Source organism: Trichomycterus rosablanca, chromosome 7, assembly GCF_030014385.1.
Source record: "Trichomycterus rosablanca isolate fTriRos1 chromosome 7, fTriRos1.hap1, whole genome shotgun sequence".
Lineage (NCBI taxonomy): Eukaryota > Metazoa > Chordata > Actinopteri > Siluriformes > Trichomycteridae > Trichomycterus > Trichomycterus rosablanca.
This window is the reverse complement of record NC_085994.1, coordinates 34,315,796-34,337,987: the sequence shown is the minus strand read 5'-3', so window position 1 is coordinate 34,337,987 and position 22,192 is coordinate 34,315,796. Positions and strand designations below refer to the sequence as shown.

At 39.7% G+C, this 22,192-nt stretch overlaps 2 protein-coding genes across 2 annotated transcripts in view; both read right to left on the bottom strand.

The window, feature by feature from the left end:
- Positions 1–11,953, bottom strand: part of ntrk2a (neurotrophic tyrosine kinase, receptor, type 2a) — a 61,134-nt gene extending 49,181 nt beyond the window's left edge. The window contains exons 1-7 of the mRNA XM_062999272.1: positions 11,548–11,953; positions 6,479–6,553; positions 6,317–6,388; positions 6,096–6,164; positions 5,029–5,177; positions 354–490; positions 122–260 (exon numbers count right to left, since the gene is read on the bottom strand). Coding sequence (XP_062855342.1) covers positions 122–260; positions 354–490; positions 5,029–5,177; positions 6,096–6,164; positions 6,317–6,388; positions 6,479–6,553; positions 11,548–11,759 — 853 coding nt within the window. The 5' untranslated portion in view covers positions 11,760–11,953. The remainder of the gene's footprint in view (positions 1–121; positions 261–353; positions 491–5,028; positions 5,178–6,095; positions 6,165–6,316; positions 6,389–6,478; positions 6,554–11,547) is intronic.
- Positions 11,954–17,276: 5,323 nt separating this feature from the next.
- Positions 17,277–21,216, bottom strand: rmi1 (RMI1, RecQ mediated genome instability 1, homolog (S. cerevisiae)). Its single transcript, XM_062998621.1, has 2 exons — positions 21,104–21,216; positions 17,277–20,104 (listed from the first exon to the last, which is right to left on the bottom strand). Exon 2 carries the CDS (start codon positions 20,072–20,074, stop codon positions 18,344–18,346), a length of 1,731 nt encoding a protein of 576 aa, XP_062854691.1. The 5' UTR covers positions 20,075–20,104; positions 21,104–21,216; the 3' UTR covers positions 17,277–18,343.
- Positions 21,217–22,192: the final 976 nt, after the last annotated feature.

Below are 22,192 nucleotides of genomic sequence, written 5' to 3'. Positions count from 1 at the left end.
CAGCGAGGCTATCACCATTACGCCACATGAGCTCACTCTTACTAGCACTACTAATACTACTGAATAATGTCTAAACACAGTATTTGCACTGAACGGCCGGACTGGTACGTTTTAAACTCACAGAGTATGTCGAGCTGCACTGAGGCCTCGCCACCGCCTGCTATGTTTTCAGCATTGCAGCTGATTTTACACTCGTTGTCCAGGGAGGACAGATCAGCAAGTCTGAGTTCAACAGGGCCCAACTGTCCTGTACCTACAATCTGAGACAGAAAAAAGACAAAACTCTTGATATCTGTATCTTGTAAGCAAATTTTCAAACACATATATTTAGATTTGTAGTTTGGATAGATTACCTTGTGGCTGGAATTGAGTGCACAGATATCCCAGTAGAGATTGGGTGTGGGTGTTCCTGAGGCATTACAGCTTAACGTGACGTTCGAACCCGCCAGGAGAGTGATTTTTTGTGGCCTGAGGCTGACCGTTGGAACCACTGCAGAGCAAAAAAGACAATTAGAATGAGTCTACACGTTAATCACAACTTGTTTTTATCATGAGTATCATTTTAGGTCCTTTAATAAGGTCCTTGTCATAGCAGTAGTAGTAGGTGTAGGTGTACAGTAGGCAAATCAACTGATTTGACCAGCAATAATTATAATAATCATAACAATAATAATAATTTAATGTAGGTATTATAGCAGTGTGGTTGCTATATACTTATATTTCATATTAAATATACACCGACTAGGCATAACATTATGACTACTGACAGGTGAAGTGAATAACACTGGTTATCTCTTCATCACGTTACCTGTTAGTGGGTGAGATATATTAGGCAGCAAGTGAACTTAAAGTTGATGTGTTAGAAGCAGGAAAAAGCGTAAGGATTTGAGCGAGTTTGACAAGGGCCAATATGTGATGGCTAGACGACTGGGTCAGAGCATCTCCAAAACTGCAGCTCTTGTGGGGTGTTCCCAGTCTGCAGTGGTCAGTATCTATCAAAAGTGGTCCAAGGAAGGAACAATGGTAAACCGGCGACAGGGTCATGGGCGACCAAGATTCATTGATGCACGTGGGGAGAGAAGGCTGGCCCGTGTGGTCTGATCCAAATTGCTTTCTTTTACATCACGTGGATGGCCGGGTGCGTGTGCGTTCGCTTACATGGGGAACACATGGCACCAGGATGCACTATGGGAAAAAGGCAAGCCGACGGAGGCAGTGTGATGTTTTGGGCAATGTTCTGCTGGGAAACCTTGGGTCCTGCCATCCATGTGGATGTTACTTTGACATGTACCACCTACCTAAGCATTGTTGTAGACCATGGGACCAACACAATATTAGGAAGGTGGTCATAATGTTATGCCTAATCGATGTATATTTGTGTACATCTTGCTATATTTAGTATTTACCAGGACATTGTTTTAATTTCAAATGTAAATATAAATGTAGTTTTGTCTTATAATTGTCATGCATATTGATGATTTCCCCCCAAATTGTCAAACTCTGCCTTTGATCATGAGTAATCAGGTCTTTTTACTCTGTGATAAACAATCATTTGGATGATGAAACTGTTTTTACATTATTCTCCTGATCCTGTAACTCTTCACATGTATTGGAGTATTTCCAGTAAGTGAGGACAGGTGTGACAGTGATGACATCCAAGGTGATTTCCACTTCTGCCGTCAGGACTGTATGGGACTTTTCAGCAGAGCCGCAGCTAAAGGAGTGGTCAAGGTTACATCATAGATGTATTATTAGAAGCGGGGAGAGTGGTTAGCATTGATCCTTTTATTTATTTTCAGTAACCACTTTTATCCTGATTCGGGCGGGGATGAATCCTGAGCCTATCAAGGTAACACTGAGCATAGGGTGGGGAGAAAACCTGGGTTATACAGTTCAGAGCACTAAAGTCACTCGTTTATTCATTCTTATTTACATTTATATTTACATCTTCGGCATTCCCTACTCTAGTTTAAGTAGACAACAGTCCAAGGATACAAATCTGCTGAAACCCTGCTAGAACAAAGGTAATTTAGAAGGCCTTTTTAAAGATGTTATTGAAGTCATGTCAGTAATAAATAAGCTCAAATCTAATATTGTTAAAATCATAGAAATGCTTTCTTTTAATAATAAATAATATTTACTCAAGCATCCACTCACTTTCTTAACCGCTTATCCAATCAGTGTCGCGGGGGGTGGACCCAGGACCTTCTTGCTGTGAAGTGACAGTGCTACCCACCGAGCCACCATGCCACCCATAAATAATATTTAATAATAAACTATTCATGCTTTTATATAATCAAGGTTAGACTATTTATTGTACTGCTTTATTTATTTGAATAGGCAGAATGAAATGAATGAATAATAACTAGGAAATCAAATTAATACCAAATGTTTCTGTTAATGTCAGTTTAACCAGTGAATCCATAAACTTTCCTTTTTTCCTTTGCATTTTACTCTGGTTCCCTGCTATGATGTTATAAGCTGTGATGTTTGGGGTCTGGGTCCAGGTTGCCGTTCCCATTGCACTGATTGACGTCATGGGAATCTCCAGTGACCACACAGAGGCCTCATAATGTCTAGAAACTCAATATTAAACTTTAATCTACCACAGACTCGATACTAAAGAATAATGAGCTGAAGTTACTTTCACTGTGATTTTTATTTATCTATTAATCTATTGGTGTTCATTTATTTAATCTATGTTTAGCCAAGAACTGAATATTGGGGAAGGAGGGGTTCTACAACCTTACCGTCTTATAAACAACAGATGGGAACACTGACAGATCCCAACATTATACAAAGCTAGTGGAACATGTTTGAGGAAAGGGGGGACATTTTGAGCATATCTGAATACAATACACTAATATACTACAATTACAGCCCTGATCCAAACATACAATAGGCTGTCCAAAAAAGATAGGACCTCTGAGTCTGGTTCCTCTCAAAGTTTGATTTTTGAAGTTGTTTTTCTAGGGTTAGCGTGACTTTGCCTACAAATATTAGAAATGGGAATTCAAAGTACATTAGATACAATAAATATAAAACCTTAAAACATATACACCAATCAGGGATAACATTATGACCACCTTCCTAATACTGTGTTGGTCCCCCTTTTGCTGCCAAAACAGCCCTGACCCGTCGAGACATGGAGTCTGACATCTTTCTATCAGAACCAGCATTAACTTCTTCAGCAGTTTGAGCTACAGTAGCTCGTCTGTTGGATCAGACCACACGGGCCAGCCTTCACTCCCCACATGCATCAATGAGCCTTGGCCGCCATGACCCTGTTCCTTCCTGGACCACTTTTGATAGATACTGACCACTGCAGACTGGGAACCCCACAAGAGCTGCAGTTTTGGAGATGCTCTGACCCAGTCGTCTAACCATCACGATTTGGCCCTCATCAAACTCGCTCAAATCCTCATACTTGCCCAAAATGATAAAATGTTCACTTGCTGTCTAATACATCCCACCAACTAACAGGTGCTTATCAGTGTTATTCACTTATTCACCTGTCAGTGCTCATAATGTTATGCCTGGTCCATGTAAATAAATGTATGACTTTTCATTGAGTTTCTTTCTCTTTCATTAATTCATTGTCTGTTTGACACCGCTTTATCCTGGTCTGGGTCGTGGTGGGTGTGATTCATTGGGGGAAATGTAGGAAACACCCCAGACAGGTTGCCATACAGCCCATCACAGGCCAAACACACACACACACACACACACACACACACACACACACACACACACTAATGGACAAATCTTAATAGCTCCAGTTAGCCTGACTTCATGTCTTTGGATTTAAGGGAGGAAACCAGAGCACCCAGGGTGTTCAGGCCTATTGTACACCACATTTATATAATACTAGACTCCCTTCTGATTTTTATTTAAATGTTTTTCAGTAACACTGGAGTCTGGTCATACATTCACTGAAAACTCTTTTTAGCTTTAAAACCATCTACAATTTTCTCAAGTTGTGAGCCCATCACTATACTGACCAGCCCTTGGTCAAGCTAATTGCTCATGACACATGACCCAAGTTGTAAACCCCAGTGAATAAAAACAGCTTGTTGGGGTTGGTTATTGTCAATTTTTCTTCCTGCACTAGAAGAAGAAAACGGAGAGCGTTTGGGCACAAGCCAGCGAATGCCCATGAAACAGCGTCACTACTAAATGTCGCTTTGTTTTTGTATTCTGGGGATCCCCTCAGGATCATTCCCTTCTGCCACCCTTTCTTGACCTTTCCCTTTGCACTCATTTTCTGTCGGCCTCTTTTTCTCTAGGACGCTCTGTGCTGGAAATGCTTTAAATAGCCAACTCTGGATCAATACATATCAGAGTCTTTAGCCCCAGTTAGAGGTTTCAAGCAGAATGTCTCAGGAAATCAGACGTACCCTAACTACAAAAGTAAAGGAAATGTTTGAAATGTTTTTGGATTGTCCAGATTATTTATAACTGTCTGGGCTGGCAGAGGCTTATATGCTTCCTCTGAGGCATAATTCATATAAAATTTGACATTGCATTTTATTAAACATCTGCTCATGAAGCAGCATTGGACAGCTAAACAAGCTTGGAGAAGAACAATGCTGCATGCTCAATATCCTGCCAGACAGCTCCTAAACGTAACTTTAGATATTCACTATCTAATAATATTCACTAGTAGTTATCAGTCCTGGTCATGAACAACCTCTGTTCTGCATATTTAATGCTTAATCCTTTTGTTTGACTCCCATGTTAACTAGAAAGCATTAATAAATGGCTGATTAGTCAACTCAGGTGAGAAACGCAGGAGAAATTCACATTTTGGCATTTAGATGATGCCAAAGCCAGTACAACTAGGACTGAACACAATGAAAGCAACTGTGGGTTAAATGCCTTGTTAATGGCTCAATGGTGGCAACCTTGCAGTGGTGACTTTCCAATTTCTAGTCAAGCACATTAATTGAAGCTACCACTGCTCATAAAGTGCAGATCTGTGATTCCACAATTCAGCTAGAACCTGGTACGTCTGTTTACTAAACTCACCACAGTTGGGCAGAACGAGTTTGGAGAGAGGCTTCCTCTTTCCTTCATCTTCTACACACACAAGCTCGGCAGCCTCGGAATCATCTACTCTCCACTGCTTCATCCACATGTTCTTACAGACGCATTGCAGAGGGTTACCTGACAGCCCCCTGGAACACACATAATAATCAGTACTGCACGCTTGATTCATGCATTAAACAAAGACACAATCAGACCTAAAAAGCTTCTAATCTTTCATACAGTGCCAAATGCGCTAAGGCTGGCCCTGTAGAACAATTATTCTCGAAGGGGGAAAGGCTGTTAAGCATGAAACAAAGCAGTGGCCATTCAAATCCGCCTAGGTGACAAGCAGGTAACATTTTCATTCAGTATTACAGTCACTGCTGGGGAATTCCCGATTGCAGTTGAGGTGGGAATAATGCTGCTTACGCCTTCCTCCGACCCACACACAGCCCTTAGCGGAACCCCTTTTCACCCATGCATTTTGCATCCGGTGCCTCTCTATCTGCTAATCAGGGTCCTTACACAGCATTTGAAGATCCCACCCACATAGTCCGGTCATCCCACCCTGGCAGAAACATGTCTGCTGCAGGTCCGCTAGATGGTGCCCAGCCGACCGGTGGCAACGCCGAGTTTTGAACTGAGAAGTTATGGTGTGCTAGCGGAATATCCCACTGTGACAGGCTGGGTTCTTTCTGTGTGGAGTTTGCATGTTCTCCCCGTGTCTGTGTGGGTTTTCTCCGGGAGCTCCGGTTTCCACCCACAGTCCAAAGACATACAAGTGTCCATTACTGTGTTTGACATTAAAGACTTAAACTGATGAATCTTGTGTAACCAGTGATTACCTGTCCTGTCATGAATGTAACCAAAATCCTAATAAAATAAACATTCTATATTATTGTCAGAAATAAATAGCCACTGGAATGAAGATCATTGCATCTTGGAATGCTGTCTGGAGTGCTGTACAGAAAACAGCACAGTCACTCCGCTTACATGCTCTGATAGCAGCAGATAAAATTCTATTTCTCACAATAAAATAGTGTTTAAAGACAAGAATTGTGACTCACAGGTAGGAAATGTTTAGACGGTGAATAACCTTCCAGGACACTGATGACAGATTGTTGTCCTTGAGGTTCCTGCACAAGATATAACAAGTATCACTACTAGGGTTGCACATAGTCCACATTTTGAACACGTATAACTCTTATTTCATAACAAACAGCTTAAATCACTCATTATTGGCTTTATACTGAGGAAAATACTCTGGAGATGATATAGAAGCACTCACAGGTACTGTAATTTGCTATTGTATTCAAATGCCTTTCGTGACACATATGTGAGCCTCGTGTTGGTTACTGTCCTGTTAAAGGAAACAAACAAAAAAACAATGAAGACCAACATCTGATGATGTGTACACAAGCAGAGTTTTAAATTAATCCATTTTACTCACAGATTTCTGAGGTTGCGGTAGAAGATCAGGTCTTTATCATTGATGGCGGTGAAGCTGCTCTGGTTAGCAATGAATCTGCCAATCACACACACACATACACACACGCTTAAACAGATGTAGGGATACATACTTTATATGGACAAAAGTACTGAGCGTATTGTTTCAGCCATATCAATTGCTAACAGGTGTAATAAATCAATTATATAAAGGAAATTATATGCTTCCAATTATGCAGCAACAGTTTAGGGAAGGCCCTTCCTTGTCCCAGTATGACTGTGCCCGTATGCACATGGCAAGGTCTATAAAGACATTAAGAAATACTTGGTTTAAACAAACTCCAGTGGCCTGCACAGAGCTCTGACCTCAGCCCCACTGCAGCTTTGGAATGAACTGGAACATCCATCCAGGCTTTCTTGACCAACATCAGTGCCCAGCCATACAAATTCGCTTTTCACTAAATGGGCAGAAATTCCCAAAGACACAAAGTCTTGTGAGAGAGTTATAGCTAAAAAGATCACATAGGGGTCACACTATTTTAACACCAATTGCTTTTGAAAGCTCAGGTGTCCAAATACCTCTTGCCATATAGTGTCATTATAGACAAAAACAACTCTGTTATATCTATGCTACATTGTTGTTATTAGGAAAGGGTAAAAAGGAGCCTATCCCAGCTTTTCAATGGGCAAGGCACACAGTAACACCCTGCCAGTCCATCACAGGGCAGACACACATACACACACCCATTCACCTATATGGCAATTCGGTGTCTCCAATTAACCTGACTGCATGTTTTTGGACTGTGGTAAGAAACCGGAGCTCCCGAAGGAAACCCAGGCAGACATGTGGAGAACATGCAAACTCCACACAGGACCTTTCTTGCTGTGAGGCAACAGTGCTACCCACCGAGCCACTGAAAGTCAGTTTCTTGTCAGATCAAAACCACATTTACTGTAGCACATAGGAAAATAAAGAATACATGTATTTTATAGTGATATATTACTTTTATTAAACACGTTATAAATTACTGACTAAAGCTTTATTATTTGACCACAAACGTTCCACTAAGTAACATTGCATTTTCTTTATTTCAAAGAGCTAATTTAAAACATTTGCAAATAATACTGCAGTCAAGGGGTTTACTTTATTAAGTAAACTAAAAAACATAGCGAGGTTACATCAGAAATTATGTTTATTACAATTACTCTTGTTGTAAACGTGTACATTTAAATCATGGCTGTTTTATGAGTAAAATAAAAATGTATATTCATGAATATGAATCAAATGTACACTGTACTATAAAAACTAATTTTCTTTACTATTAACTAAACAACTGTGTTGTTCATAATCCAGATATGTGACAGTCAAGAGTGATTATATGACACTTCTAGGATAATGAATGGGATTATTTTATTCTCATAACACTACTATAAATTTTTATACCCTCCTCCATACACCAAATGAAGAGAATTAAGGATGTCAGAAACATTTAATTAAGCAATGAAAAAATATGTTTTATTTAACAACATACTGTATCACTAACATAACAGTGCTGCAAATTTATTTAAATTTATTTAAACTACATGTTCAGTTACTTATTACATTAGTTGTGAAGATCTACATTTTATTAGGAACATAATACAAATACTGAGTACATTTTGTAGCATGGATTCCACAAGGTTCTTTGAAATTTTGATACATATTGACATGATTGTATCACTGGGACAGTGGTAGCCTAGTGGGTAGAGCTTTGGGCTATCAGCTGAAAGGCTGAGAGTTCGAATCCCAGCTCTGCCATGCAGTCACTGTTGGGCCCTTGAGCAAGGCCCTTAAACCTCTCTGCTCCAGGGTGCCGTACAATGGCTGACCCTGCGCTCTGACCCCAGCTTCCAAACGCAAAGAAAGAATTTTGCTGTACTGTATATGTATATATGAAAAATAAAGGCATTCTTCTATTCTATATAATTGCTGCAGATTTGATGCAGTGAATCTTCCATTTTACAGCATCCAAAAGGTCTTCGACTAGATTTAGATTTGGTGACTGGGAAGGCCATAAAAACATAATCAGAAACAATACTAACATGACCTATGGCATTTAAACATTTGCCAAGAAAACAACAAGAAATTTCTGTCTGAGGAACTAATTCTCAATCCATGTTTTGTACCATTCAGACTGATGCATGTTCAAACACCAGACTAGTCCTGGTAGCAACATCTTCACAACTTTCTGAGAAAATCTGATCTATTTAAAAAACAAAACAATAGAGCAGAGATCAAGACCTGCTATTGTTAAAGGTCTATTTAAACTTGGACTAATGTAACTGGTTTAGCCTTTAATGCAAAGCTAAGAGGCTGTGCATGTAATATATAATAAATATAATATACAGTGAAGGTATGTGGACATTTCTACTAATTACTGGGTTTAAGTGTTTCAGCCACACCTATTGCCAACAGGTGTGTAAAAACAATAATCTAAAATTAATTATATGTATCCAACTCTGTGAAATACCCCTCCTATTTCCACATGACAGGGTTCATAAAACATAGTGTAGAGTCTGGTCCATTACCTCACCCCCACTAAACACTTTTAAGATGAATTGGAATGACAATTGCAAAACAAGCCTTCTCGTTCAACATCAGAATTCAACCTAGGATGTGCTGTGTTCTGGAGAGCCTCTTTAAAATAGTTTAGGCTGTCATAACCATACAGTGAGGTGGACTTCTTGTTAATGTCCATGGGTTTGGTATGTCATGTTCAAAAAGCTCATGGTCTGATGTCCTCATACTTTGGCCGTACAATGTAGCCACTTATTCCAGCTTTAATGTGTTCAATACACTGAATGAATATAAAAATAATACTATTAATACTATGTACAATGAAATAAAGTCAAAATAAATGTTTTCATTCACATTTTCCAACTTTTTTTATATTGGGGTTATAGAAGGCTGGTGGCTGGTTCTGAACACATTTTGCTGGTTTCCTACCATGTTTAAATGTTATGACACAAGTTAAATGGTCTATTTTATAAGGCATTTTCTTACTTAATTTTTTTTATTCAACACTTAATTTTATATGTACCACAATAAACTACTGAATCTTTTCTTACCACAAACACCTTTCTAGCTAATATGGACAGTGAAAATGATTCTACAATTCTTTGTGGTGGGTTTTTAAGGTTGTTTAAGAATAAACCGCTCTGCCCAAACCACTGGAGAATTTTTCTTATGAAGTAGATTAGGATGACCCTGTTTCATTTCACAAAGAAGCATTTAATGGGTTATTGTTTAACTTTTTTGTTGGCGTCACAATGAATAAAAAACCAAATTCCCATGACAAATAACTTCCTAGATAAACATGCGGTGAGGGAAATTTTGTTCAGTTGTACTAAAATGGATATAAAACAATCACTGGTTCTTCTATGCCATTACATATTTATTTATATGAGTCTATACACATTTCAGTGGTATTGAAAATAGGTAAACGCTAGGATTAATTCTGTGTAAAAAATTTACATACATGATATGAAGATCATTAAGCTAGACAGCCTATTACATACTATGTAACTGTTTTTGTATACATTATTTCTGTTTTTTCTTAGAAGAGAATATGTGGTTGTTCGTTGGTGGTGCCTGACTCAGGTATGCACCATAAAAATGGTATGATTCAAAATACCCCTTCTGATTCCCTAACAAACACTTTGTGTTGGTACCATTTAAAAAGATCATTAGCGACTCAATGGCATCACTAACTATTTATTCTTTATTTAATTGCACATGTGCATTTAAGATCAGGTAAATGGTTGGGACATTTTATAAATATTTTAAACACGATCTTAAAAAATAAAGATTATATTATATATGAATTAGAATTGCCTTTTGGTTCCTCAAAGAAAATTTGAATGAATTGTCTACCCATTTATTATCAGATAAGGTAAACATACATGGTAAAAATGTTTGTGGAATAACGATGTATAAACAAAGCTGTATATAAGGCTACATATATTGTGAGCAATTATATTGTATATTGTAACATAACAGTTAAGATTATATATATATATATATATATATGTGTGTGTGTATATAATATAAAATTATAATAGTAACACAATATTATTCCTGTTTACACACAGGTCTTTGATATGAGTACAGGGTGTTATTAAAACATACCAATCTTATGCTTGCTGAGGGTTTTGAAGCATTCTTTAAGAAGAATAAATGTTTACCTTTTAGAATTAGGAAAGAAAGTGGATTTTGAATGAATTGTCCAGCCATTTATTACACACAGGTCTTTGATATGAGTTCAGGGTGTTATTAAGACATACCAGTGTTATGTTTGCTGAGGGTTTTCAAGCGCTCTTCAAGAATAAATGTTTACCTTTCAGAATTAGAAAAGGGAGTGGATTAAAATTGGTCCCCCAAAGAAAATTTAAATGAATTGTCTAGCCATTTATTATCAGATAAACAGGTAAAGGTAAACATACAAGGTAAAATGTTTTCTTTAATTATTTGTGGAATAAAGATGTATAAACAAAGCTGTATATGAGGCTACATACAGTATATTGTGAGCAATTACAATTATACTGTAATATAACAGTTAGGATTATATACCTGTATATAATATACAATTCTAATAGTAACACAATATTTGTCCTGTTTACACTCTGGTCTTTGATATGAGTTCAGGGTGTTATTAAGACATACCAGTGTTATGCTTGCTGAGGGTTTTGAAGCATTCTTTAAGAAGAATACATTTTTACCTTTCAGAATTAGGGAAGAAAGTGGATTAGAATTTCCTTTTGGTCCCCCAAAGAAAATTTAAATGAATCGTCTAGCCATTTATTATCAGATAAATAGGTAAAGGTAAACAAGGTAAAATGTTTTCTTTAATTATTTGTGGAATGAAGATGCTGTATATGAGGCTACATATAGAGTGAGCAAGAACATTTTCTATTTGAATAATGGTGTAAATAATCAATGGTTAGTTATCATTATATATTTTATCCTTCTCACAATATCTGACTATAATTAGACTAAGGTGAGTTTATTATAATGAAGTAAACAGGCGCACTTACATGTCGGTGATGTTCTCCATCTCAGGTTCGCTCAGTATAGGTAAAACAGCGATGTCGTGCTCTGAGTCAGTGCAGTAGAGACGGGAATTGGCGCAAGTACAGCCGTAAGGACACGACTCACCGGTCCGCCAGAGCATCAGCGCCAGCACCAGCACGCACACCAGCTGCCAGCCCGCCATGCCGAACCGGGCGACGGTGCGCAGCAGGTTCATCCCGCTTCCCCCGCCGCCAGATTTCAGCGCTCAGTCCGGATAGCGGCGGCTGTCCAGTACAGGTACTGCGCTCTCTCTGCTTTCTGGATGCGCGTAAATGAAGATCGGGCTAAAAGAATGGTTCTGTCGTCCTGTGGTTTTCGGTTGTCTGTTAGACAGTAGGACGTTGACCCCGGTGAGAGGCGCAAGACATACCGATCAGATCCCGGGAGCGCCACAGAGTCGCGTGTGCGCGCGTCGGGAAGAAGCGCGGCTGGCGGGGGCGCGGAGGCGCTGAAGGGGCGGAGACGCTGGAGGAGCAGAGAGGAGAGACAGCATATCATTACAGCACGTTATCCATCCATCCATTCTGCACCCTGCACTACAGAGCAGCAACAGATCCACTGGGTGAGCAGGTGGAGATCACATTTGTATGATGTAAATTGCAGATCTTTAGGCTGGAAATGCTCACCGTTGTTTATTTATTCATGTTCACTGACTGTTTCATTCATGCACCACGTGGAGACACAGGGGGGTCATTTGGACTTGATTTGTATACTTTTACACAGAGTTGTCACAGACCATTTATCAAGTATGCAAAAAATAAATAAATTTGGGCCCCCTCAACAAATGTCATATACATATATAAATGTCTAGATATATATATATATATTGTTTATAGGCATGCTTTATTCCATATATATCAGTATTTGCTATATATTTCCTGTTTGGCTTACATGCATAATACGTGCAGCCAATGGGGGGATAATAAGGTGGATGGTTAAGTTCATGTCATAGAGGGGCCCCCCTCTGCCATGGGCCCCAGTGCACCTGCCCCCCCTGTAGTTACGCCACTGGTGGCACCCTTTCCAAAGTTTATTGTGCCAAGTCAAGGCCGTATTGTCACAATATAACATTCAGGTAAGCTCAAAATGCCCCCAATGTACTGATGTAAAATGTTACTTTCTAGCTCTCTTAAGAAAGAACCCGGGGCGGCACGGTGGCTAAGTGGGTAGCACTGCCGCCTCACAGCAAGAAGGTCCTGGGTTCGATCCCCAGGCGGGGCGGTCCGGGTCCTTTCTGTGTGCAGTTTGCATGTTCTCCCCGTGTCTGCGTGGGTTTACTCCGGGTGCTCCGGTTTCCTCCCACAGTCCAAAGACGTGCAAGTGAGGTGAATTGGAGATGCTAAATTGTCCATGACTGTGTTCAATATAACCTTGTGAACTGATTAACCTTGTGTGAAGATAAACTACCGTTTCCTGTCATGAATGTAACCAAAAGTGTTAAAACATGACGTTAAAATCCTAATAAACAAATAAACGAAGAAAGAACCCAATTAATGTCTAAGGCCGTGTTTTCAAATTGTACTACACCCACCACCAGTCTGACCACCAAGTGAAAGTAAACAAATTACAAAAACCACACATCCAAAAACTGGTATGACTTCTATCACCCAGGAAATTGTGCTACTCAAGATGTGTCAGTACTTGGACAATGTTTGTGGTTTGCATAGCCTAATCAACCTAGGTTCAATCCCCACCTCACTTACTGTCTGTATGAAGTCTGACATGTTCCCATCATTTGATGGTTTCCTTTTACATTATTATACTTAGTATTTTAAGGATATTCTTTAGACCTCCCCTACCAAATCCCTGACCAGTGTATTGTGCATGACAGTCCCTACAGCTGACTGCTATTTAAAGTTCATTAATTTATTTCCCAAATTAAGTTTAGAGGATCATTGGCATTTTTAAAATGTAAATTATTTGAGGAATGGTCAAGAACACTGGACAGATGGACAGAAATTCACATTTACTAGGTCTGACAAACTTGCAATAACATAAAGGCCATTCCCACATATTTGCCAGAGTGTATACCTTAGCAAGGGGTGTGGCTAAAACACCTGAATTTAATAATAAGGAGGGGTGTATATGTATGTCTGGCCATATATACTGTATGTACAGCACTACACTGAAATCATAGCCCACAAAGTGAGAAGTAAGGCAGTCTAAGGGGTGGTGATGCACTCAGCTGGATCTCAGTTGGTTCTCCAGGTTCAAGTCTTATCAAGGCCAAGGGCCTGGCAAGGCACTCAACACACACAATTGCCCATGTGTGAGGAAGAAAAGGACTCCTACTCTTGAGGTGCCAACACAAGCATTATTGAGAGAAGAGAAGTCAATAGAAATATGCTGCTGATGTGGTATGAGAACCTGTGAGTCTTCTTGGCTAGAGTAGTTGACTAGAAAGCAGCAACGGTCTACAAAGTAGCATGCCATTATAACAGCTAAAAGTCTGTACACACAATCTCCGAATGAAAGCTCGTAACACATGGTAAGCTAAAATCAAGCATAATGTCTAGTAGCCATCCATGTATGTGGGATGAGAAAGGACTAAATACAACTGGCCATTTCATTAGCTGAGAAGTGACTAATGGAAAACCATTAAAGGAAATAGAAGCCTCTGCTAGTCCTCTGCTACCATCTACTGGTTTCTGCTAACACCAGTGGCGAAATACCAGTAATGAACTAGGTCAGAAAGCCAATTTCACTTATGAACGGAATTGATGTAATTGATGTTTTCATGACTGTGCAAACAGCTTCAAATTAAATAACAGTGAATAGAATGAAGGTGTGCTAAGAACTTTAGAATATCAGACTTTTTTTTTTAAAGAAAGAAATATTAACTGTTTGTAAAAAAAATCTCCTGCAACATCAATAGCATCTTTGTTGACTTCATGTGGGGTCTTAAGCTCAACTTTAATAACCACTAAACTAGCTTAACTGAACTAAGAACACTAAGACAGTGAAATCAGATTAGTTTTAACACTAAACAGACTTAAATCTGACACATTTCCAATGTAATTCTTACACCAAAAGTATACTCATGGAAAACTAAGGTATTCATAGATGAAACAAGGTCTGAAAATTGAAGAATTGCTAAATATTGTAGACAAATAACATTCAACCAACCAGTAGAATAAGAAACCCTAGAAATAAACACCCAACTGTATTTACCATATGCTGCTTTCTCTGACTTATAATACATTTGCTTTCATCTCATCGTTTTATTAATAGTGTGTTGTATTCTCCATATACATATTTTTACTTTGGTTCTCCAGGTTCAAGTCTTATCAGGGCCATTGGCCTGCCAAGGCACTCAACACATACAATTGCCCATGTGTGAGGAAGAAAAGGACTCCTCCTCTTGAGGTGCCAACACAAGCAATACTGCTTTCTCTGACTTATAATACATTTGCTTTCATCTCATCATTTTATTAATGATGTGATGTGTTCTCCATATACAGTGTATCACAAAAGTGAGTACACCCCTCACATTTCTGCAGATATTTAAGTATATCTTTTCATGGGACAACACTGACAAAATGACACTTTGACACAATGAAAAGTAGTCTGTGTGCAGCTTATATAACAGTGTAAATTTATTCTTCCCTCAAAATAACTCAATATACAGCCATTAATGTCTAAACCACCGGCAACAAAAGTGAGTACACCCCTTAGTGAAAGTTCCTGAAGTGTCAATATTTTGTGTGGCCATCATTATTTCCCAGAACTGCCTTAACTCTCCTGGGCATGGAGTTTACCAGAGCTTCACAGGTTGCCACTGGAATGCTTTTCCACTCCTCCATGACGACATCACGGAGCCGGCGGATATTCGAGACTTTGCGCTCCTCCACCTTCCGCTTGAGGATGCCCCAAAGATGTTCTATTGGGTTTAGGTCTGGAGACATGCTTGGCCAGTCCATAACCTTTACCCTCAGCCTCTTCAATAAAGCAGTGGTCGTCTTAGAGGTGTGTTTGGGGTCATTATCATGCTGGAACACTGCCCTGCGACCCAGTTTCCGGAGGGAGGGGATCATGCTCTGCTTCAGTATTTCACAGTACATATTGGAGTTCATGTGTCCCTCAATGAAATGTAACTCCCCAACACCTGCTGCACTCATGCAGCCCCAGACCATGGCATTCCCACCACCATGCTTGACTGTAGGCATGACACACTTATCTTTGTACTCCTCACCTGATTGCCGCCACACATGCTTGAGACCATCTGAACCAAACAAATTAATCTTGGTCTCATCAGACCATAGGACATGGTTCCAGTAATCCATGTCCTTTGTTGACATGTCTTCAGCAAACTGTTTGCGGGCTTTCTTGTGTAGAGACTTCAGAAGAGGCTTCCTTCTGGGGTGACAGCCATGCAGACCAATTTGATGTAGTGTGCGGTGTATGGTCTGAGCACTGACAGGCTGACCCCCCACCTTTTCAATCTCTGCAGCAATGCTGACAGCACTCCTGCGCCTATCTTTCAAAGACAGCAGTTGGATGTGACGCTGAGCACGTGCACTCAGCTTCTTTGGACGACCAACGTGATGTCTGTTCTGAGTGGACCCTGCTCTTTTAAAACGCTGGATGATCTTGGCCACTGTGCTGCAGCTCAGTTTCAGGGTGTTGGCAATCTTCTTGTAGCCTTGGCCATCTTCATGTAGCACAACAATTCGTCTTTTAAGATCCTCAGAGAGTTCTTTGCCATGAGGTGCCATGTTGGAACTTTCAGTGACCAGTATGAGAGAGTGTGAGAGCTGTACTACTAAATTGAACACACCTGCTCCCTATGCACACCTGAGACCTAGTAACACTAACAAATCACATGACATTTTGGAGGGAAAATGACAAGCAGTGCTCAATTTGGACATTTAGGGGTGTAGTCTCTTAGGGGTGTACTCACTTTAGTTGCCGGTGGTTTAGACATTAATGGCTGTATATTGAGTTATTTTGAGGGAAGAATAAATTTACACTGTTATATAAGCTGCACACAGACTACTTTTCATTGTGTCAAAGTGTCATTTTGTCAGTGTTGTCCCATGAAAAGATATACTTAAATATCTGCAGAAATGTGAGGGGTGTACTCACTTTTGTGATACACTGTACATATTTTTAGTTGGTTCTCCAGGTTCAAGTCTTATCAGTTGTGTTCTCCATATACATGTTTTTACTTTGTGTGCAATAATAAGAACAATTTAATACTGTCCACTGCACCTTCTAACTGCATTTAATACAATAATTAATTTGAATAACAGCAATTAGGTTATAATTATGACAAGCAAATGCATTCATTGCATTATGCATTAGCATTCAACGTCCTTTAAGGGTTTGATTTGTCAGCATTTTAAACATACAATTATAGTTAACTCCTTAAGATTGACAAAAAGTACTGGTATTATTTTGTGATGAGAGAAAAAAACTTTTAATGAGAGTAAAATTGTTTGAGTTGAGTTTACTACACTAATTGTTAGATTTTTTTTTTTAATGAGGCACAATTTGGCTTAATTTATATTGTTATTTTTTATCATCATTATACTGTACTTGCTCAGTGATACATACAGTATAACCTGCAACAAATTTTTTTTTAACTGTGCCTTATGCAGCTCATAATAAAAAGGATTAAACCAAATGTGTTATTTAAAATGATTCCTTACAAAACTCAATAAAACCATCTATAAGAATTAAAATACTGCATTTATTTCTGTAACATTCAAATCATATAAACAATATAACAAGAATACAGTCTTGCTAAATACAGGTAGCTTTCATTAAAAACATTTTAGGACAGACACACATAAAACTTATGTACATTTAGCATATTTTGGGTAGCAGTATGAACCCGGGTGATCGGTCCAAGTGTCTTTTTACAAAAACATGTATAAATCAGTTTGTGCTGTTACAAAAGTGGAATTTTAGTGTTGAAATAAAAATGAGGTGTTTACATTAAACAGTTTTAGCCTATAAGGTCTGGTCAGTTAACTAAGTAACACTCGGGTGGTGCATCAGTAAATGATGCTAGCCCACTACTAGCTGGGAACCAGGGTTTGAATTTGGAGAGTAACCCCCTGACCAAGATAAAGCGGTAGTGAGGCAAGAAAATGAATGAATGCATTAGAATGATAAAAATCCATTCCACTGATTAAGTTGATGAGATTGTAAATGAAAATACAATTCACCAAATGTATAAGAAGTATTTACAAAGTGCTTGGGTGGTGCAGCGATCTATAATAGTAGGCCGCCACCTCTGAAATCCAGGTTCAAATCTCAGCTGTGCTATAGACTAGCCAGGCATCCACAGAGACATGACTAACTAGGTCTGAGAGGGGGATGACTGAAGCTCTGTGATAGATTGGCCCCCTGTTCACCCAGTGTTTCCCAGTGGAACCAAGCATGCCCTGACCCTGACCAGGTTAAAGCGGTTGAGAAAAATGAAATAATGAATAACTAACTGACTCAGCTAACTTTTATTGGTTAACAGCACCAAACAGAGATGTGCTGAAACAATACTAGCAAATCAGATCTGATCGTGTATCAAATCCGATTTAACATTTAACTGATTTTGTAATCAAAGGATGGATGTATTTTTATGTCAGTGTGTGCAATGTTAACTGACAGCATAAATATATTAACTTACAAAAACATATTGCCTAAAATGTATTTACACAATATTAGATATCTGTACTTACTCAGAGCTCTGATATCAGAAATGATAAAACATTCAAAATATCAATAACATTTTAAGCAAATGGTTCGAACCGCAGTTTAAGTAAACTTTCTCTCAGTTACCCTCCTCTGCAGTTCACAGCACTCTCTGTCAGTAAGAGGCTCAGCTCCAAGTACAGTTCCCGAGCCATCCGGATCTAACCTCACACTTATCACACAACACATATCCACCAGCTCCCTCTGACACTTCTGTATCCCAGCATCCACCAGTCCACGTTTCGTTGGATCTTTCCTTAGCACCCGGGACTCAGATGCTGAAAAGCCGATCAGATTTTCTAGCAATGTGTCACTTAGATCAACATCCAGATATCCAGTCCCATCTGATATGGTAGCCCTTAGTTTCCATTCCCCTCCACTACTGCGTAAGTTGCCCAGTAAGGTGACAATGAAAGCTTGAATTCGTACAACTTGAGCACTAGGAGGTGGCCAAATTCCAGCCTGCAAAATGCTCAGGTAGTTAAGGATTGAGGTGTTTGGTTTGACAATGTTGCTGCGCTTCGGTGGAGAATTGTGTGCTCTAGGAGGCTCATATCTGGCCATCTTTGGTACTGAGGATGACAAGGAGTCGTCTGCAATGGCAACAACGTTTGATGATGCTAGATAGGATTGGTCAATCTGTCTGTCTGGTCTTGGTAGGCGTGGAACATCCTGTTGAATGGTTTCTTGTTCCATGGCTTCACTGCTGGATAAGTGGTCTGGATCTGTAGGTGACAGGATACTATCCAACTCCTCCATCGGAATGTCATCAAAATCCTCCAGGTGGTCGTTAAAGTCATCTGAAAAAGCAGCATGATTGTTGCCATGATTAGAAACATTTTCTAAATCCTTCGGTTGGTCGTTGATATCATCTGGAAGAACATCAAAGTCCTCTGGATCGTTAAAGTCATCAAAGGCGTCAGGTATATCGTCAAAGTTCTCATCAGGAACCTCAATGGCATTCGCTTCACTCTGTCTGGAAATAAAAGCGCTTGATCTTGAGTTCTCTGATTGATTAGTCTGGGTCAGTTCATTCCTTGCAACAATTTGTGAATTCAGGCTGTCATACCCACTGTCCAGAGTTCCCTCAATCCTGCCCCCTGGACGGACCTCCTGGTCTTCTGCCTCTGCTTCATGCTGACGGTCTTCCTCAGGCAGTCCTAGAGTCCTACAAAGCACCCTGCTCTGAGAATGCCTTCCTATCAACTGTTCAACCTCTCCACCAAGAACATTTACATTCTCTGGCTTCAGAAGCAGGACCCCCAAGCGGACCACCACCCTTCCCTTCACTTCTAGCTTGGTGCCTGGGGGCAGGTTAGCATTTAGGGCTGGGATGGGCCGGTATTCCATGCCCTCTAAATTCTGCACACCATCAGTAAGCTGCAGCATCAGCATGCGAGTAGGCTTTGCCTCCCAAGGTTTCTGAGTAGCCTGAGTAACAGCCGTGACTTCTTCATTGGTGCAATCGGAACCACGGAGACGTTGTAGCTGAGAGTAAGCTGGCTGGCTAACATCCAGGAGCGAGTCCAATTGGAGGCAGTAACAGCCATTGAGCTCTGTCTTCTGAGCCTCTGAGATCCTAGCTGGCAGGACAGGGTGAACAAGGTCTCTAAGGTCTGTAAGAAGCCACTGATCAAGGACTTGCTTATTGAGCTGATTTTGAGGCAAGGCCACGCTACCTGCTTCTTCTGTTACCCATTCAATACATGCATCCAGCCATGTTTGAGGAACCTGTATTGGCCATGTGGAGTGTAGCCAGGTCTGAGTGACTTGGTTAATGTTAACCACTGGCATTGTCTTCTGATCCTGTGATGCAGCTCAGTTCTAAACATACAAGAAATCCTGTTACAAACAAATTTAGGCTGTAGTCTTCTAACTAATTAATTAAAAATACACAATGGACTGAGCAATATGATAAAAGATACATACAGCACACCTAACATTTGGTTATTTACTGGATATGGACACATGACCATGATCTTGGTGGACATCCCGTTCTAAAACAATAGTAAGTAATATGAAGGGCTTTTTTTTATTTCTTAACTTTTAAGCCAATGGTAATGTAAAGCTCACTTGACTTTGAACTGTGATACTTCTTTCTGACCTTTCCAAATCACTGTGCCATATACATCGATCAACCATAACATTAAAACCACCTCCTTGTTTCTACACTCACTGTCCATTTTATCAGCTCCACTTACCATATAGGAGCACATTGTAGTTCTACAATTACTGACTGTAGTCAATCTGTTTCTCTACATACCTTTTTAGCCTGCTTTCACCCTGTTCTTTAATGGTCAGGACTCTCCCAGGACCACCACAGAGCAGGTATTATTTAGGTGGTGGATCATTCTCAGCACTGCAGTGACACTGACATGGTGGTGGTGTGTTAGTGTGTGTGCTGAGAATGATCCACCACCAAAATAATACCTACTCTGTGGTGGTCCTGACCATTGAAGAACAGCATGAAAGGGGGCTAACAAAGCATGCAGAGAAACAGATGGACTACAGTCAGTAATTGTAGAACTACAAAGTGTTTCTATGTGGTAAGTGAAGCTGATAAAATGGACAGTGAGTGTAGAAACAAGTACTAGTACAGCTGATCTTGGCACCTGCAGTTGATGACTTGTAAACCTGTCTAGATAAACGGAAATAGACAGGTTGCAAAAATCATTGAAATTCCAAAACTGTTGGGACACTGTCGTCCAACCAGTAAAAATAAACACAGTACACGTGATGTACTAAAGTAGCCTAGTAGTGCAGACATCAGCATTAATTGATTAAGTTTTACAAAATCGTACATAAAACACATTTAAAACTCACCAGCGAGCCAAATTTCAGCAAATATGCCACAAATAAATCTCTAAAGTGCAACTTTTCAGTAAATATCTTACTACAGTATGATCATGTTTCTATGGCTAGTGAGAAACCAAACAGCAGCTCTTCGGCGCTCTAACAAGCATGCTCAGAAAATATTGAATGAAACTGTAAGATTGGCAGTAAAATTGTCCAATCGGTGCCTTGTTCCCGCCCTCCGATCAGCGTGGACCAATCACAGCGCGCCAGTTTTGGAGGGCAAGGCTTTCATTTGCCTGAGCAGAGGCGGCTTCTCTGCAGGCTTGTGTGTGGCGTAGTCAGGAAGACTTCTGAGGCTAAACGGTGGGTTGCCATGTTTTTTTGTCTTCGGTTTTCAGTTATTTATATCTTATAAGCGTTCATTATTATTTTACAATTTTTCACTCCTAAATTTTTTAGAAGTTTGTGTGTTTTTATATTTGGACTTTATTTCGTATTTAATTCTTCCACACACGAAATGCGACATCCATGCTAATATCGGCGTTACCAGCTAGCAAGCGTTAGCTAGCTTTGTCGAGGCGTAGCAGTTTTGTTTTTAGCGAAATAGATGTAAATAACACATTTTTGCTTTTTAATTCTACTTTGTAAGGCAATTTATTTTGTATATATTTATTTTTCTTCAAGGAAAAATGCGTAAATATGTGTGTATTTCCAACGACGCCGAGTATTAAGGTCGCGTCTCAAATCTAGTCCTAGTCTACTACGAAGTAAACAAGATTAGGTCACCATCGATACCATTTTTACACGCTTCCCAGGAGATTTAATGCAATTTGGAACGGAGCCCAGGCTTAGCTTGGTTTAGGCATAAGGAAGTTAGCTAATCAGCTAGCTAGCCTGACTCATCTATTGTTAATTCGCCAACAGGTTAGCAGAAGCAAATTCGAAAAAAATAGTTTTATTTATTTCCAAACACCCGCTTTATTGTCGAATTCGATGAAAAACAAAAATGAAGCGTGTGTTCGTTTAACAAGCGGTTTTATTCCTCTTTTTCTTTCTATTGTTCTCGCTAAATTCCTGTTATCTTAGCCGACGCATGGTCTTGTCCCAAACCGCGTA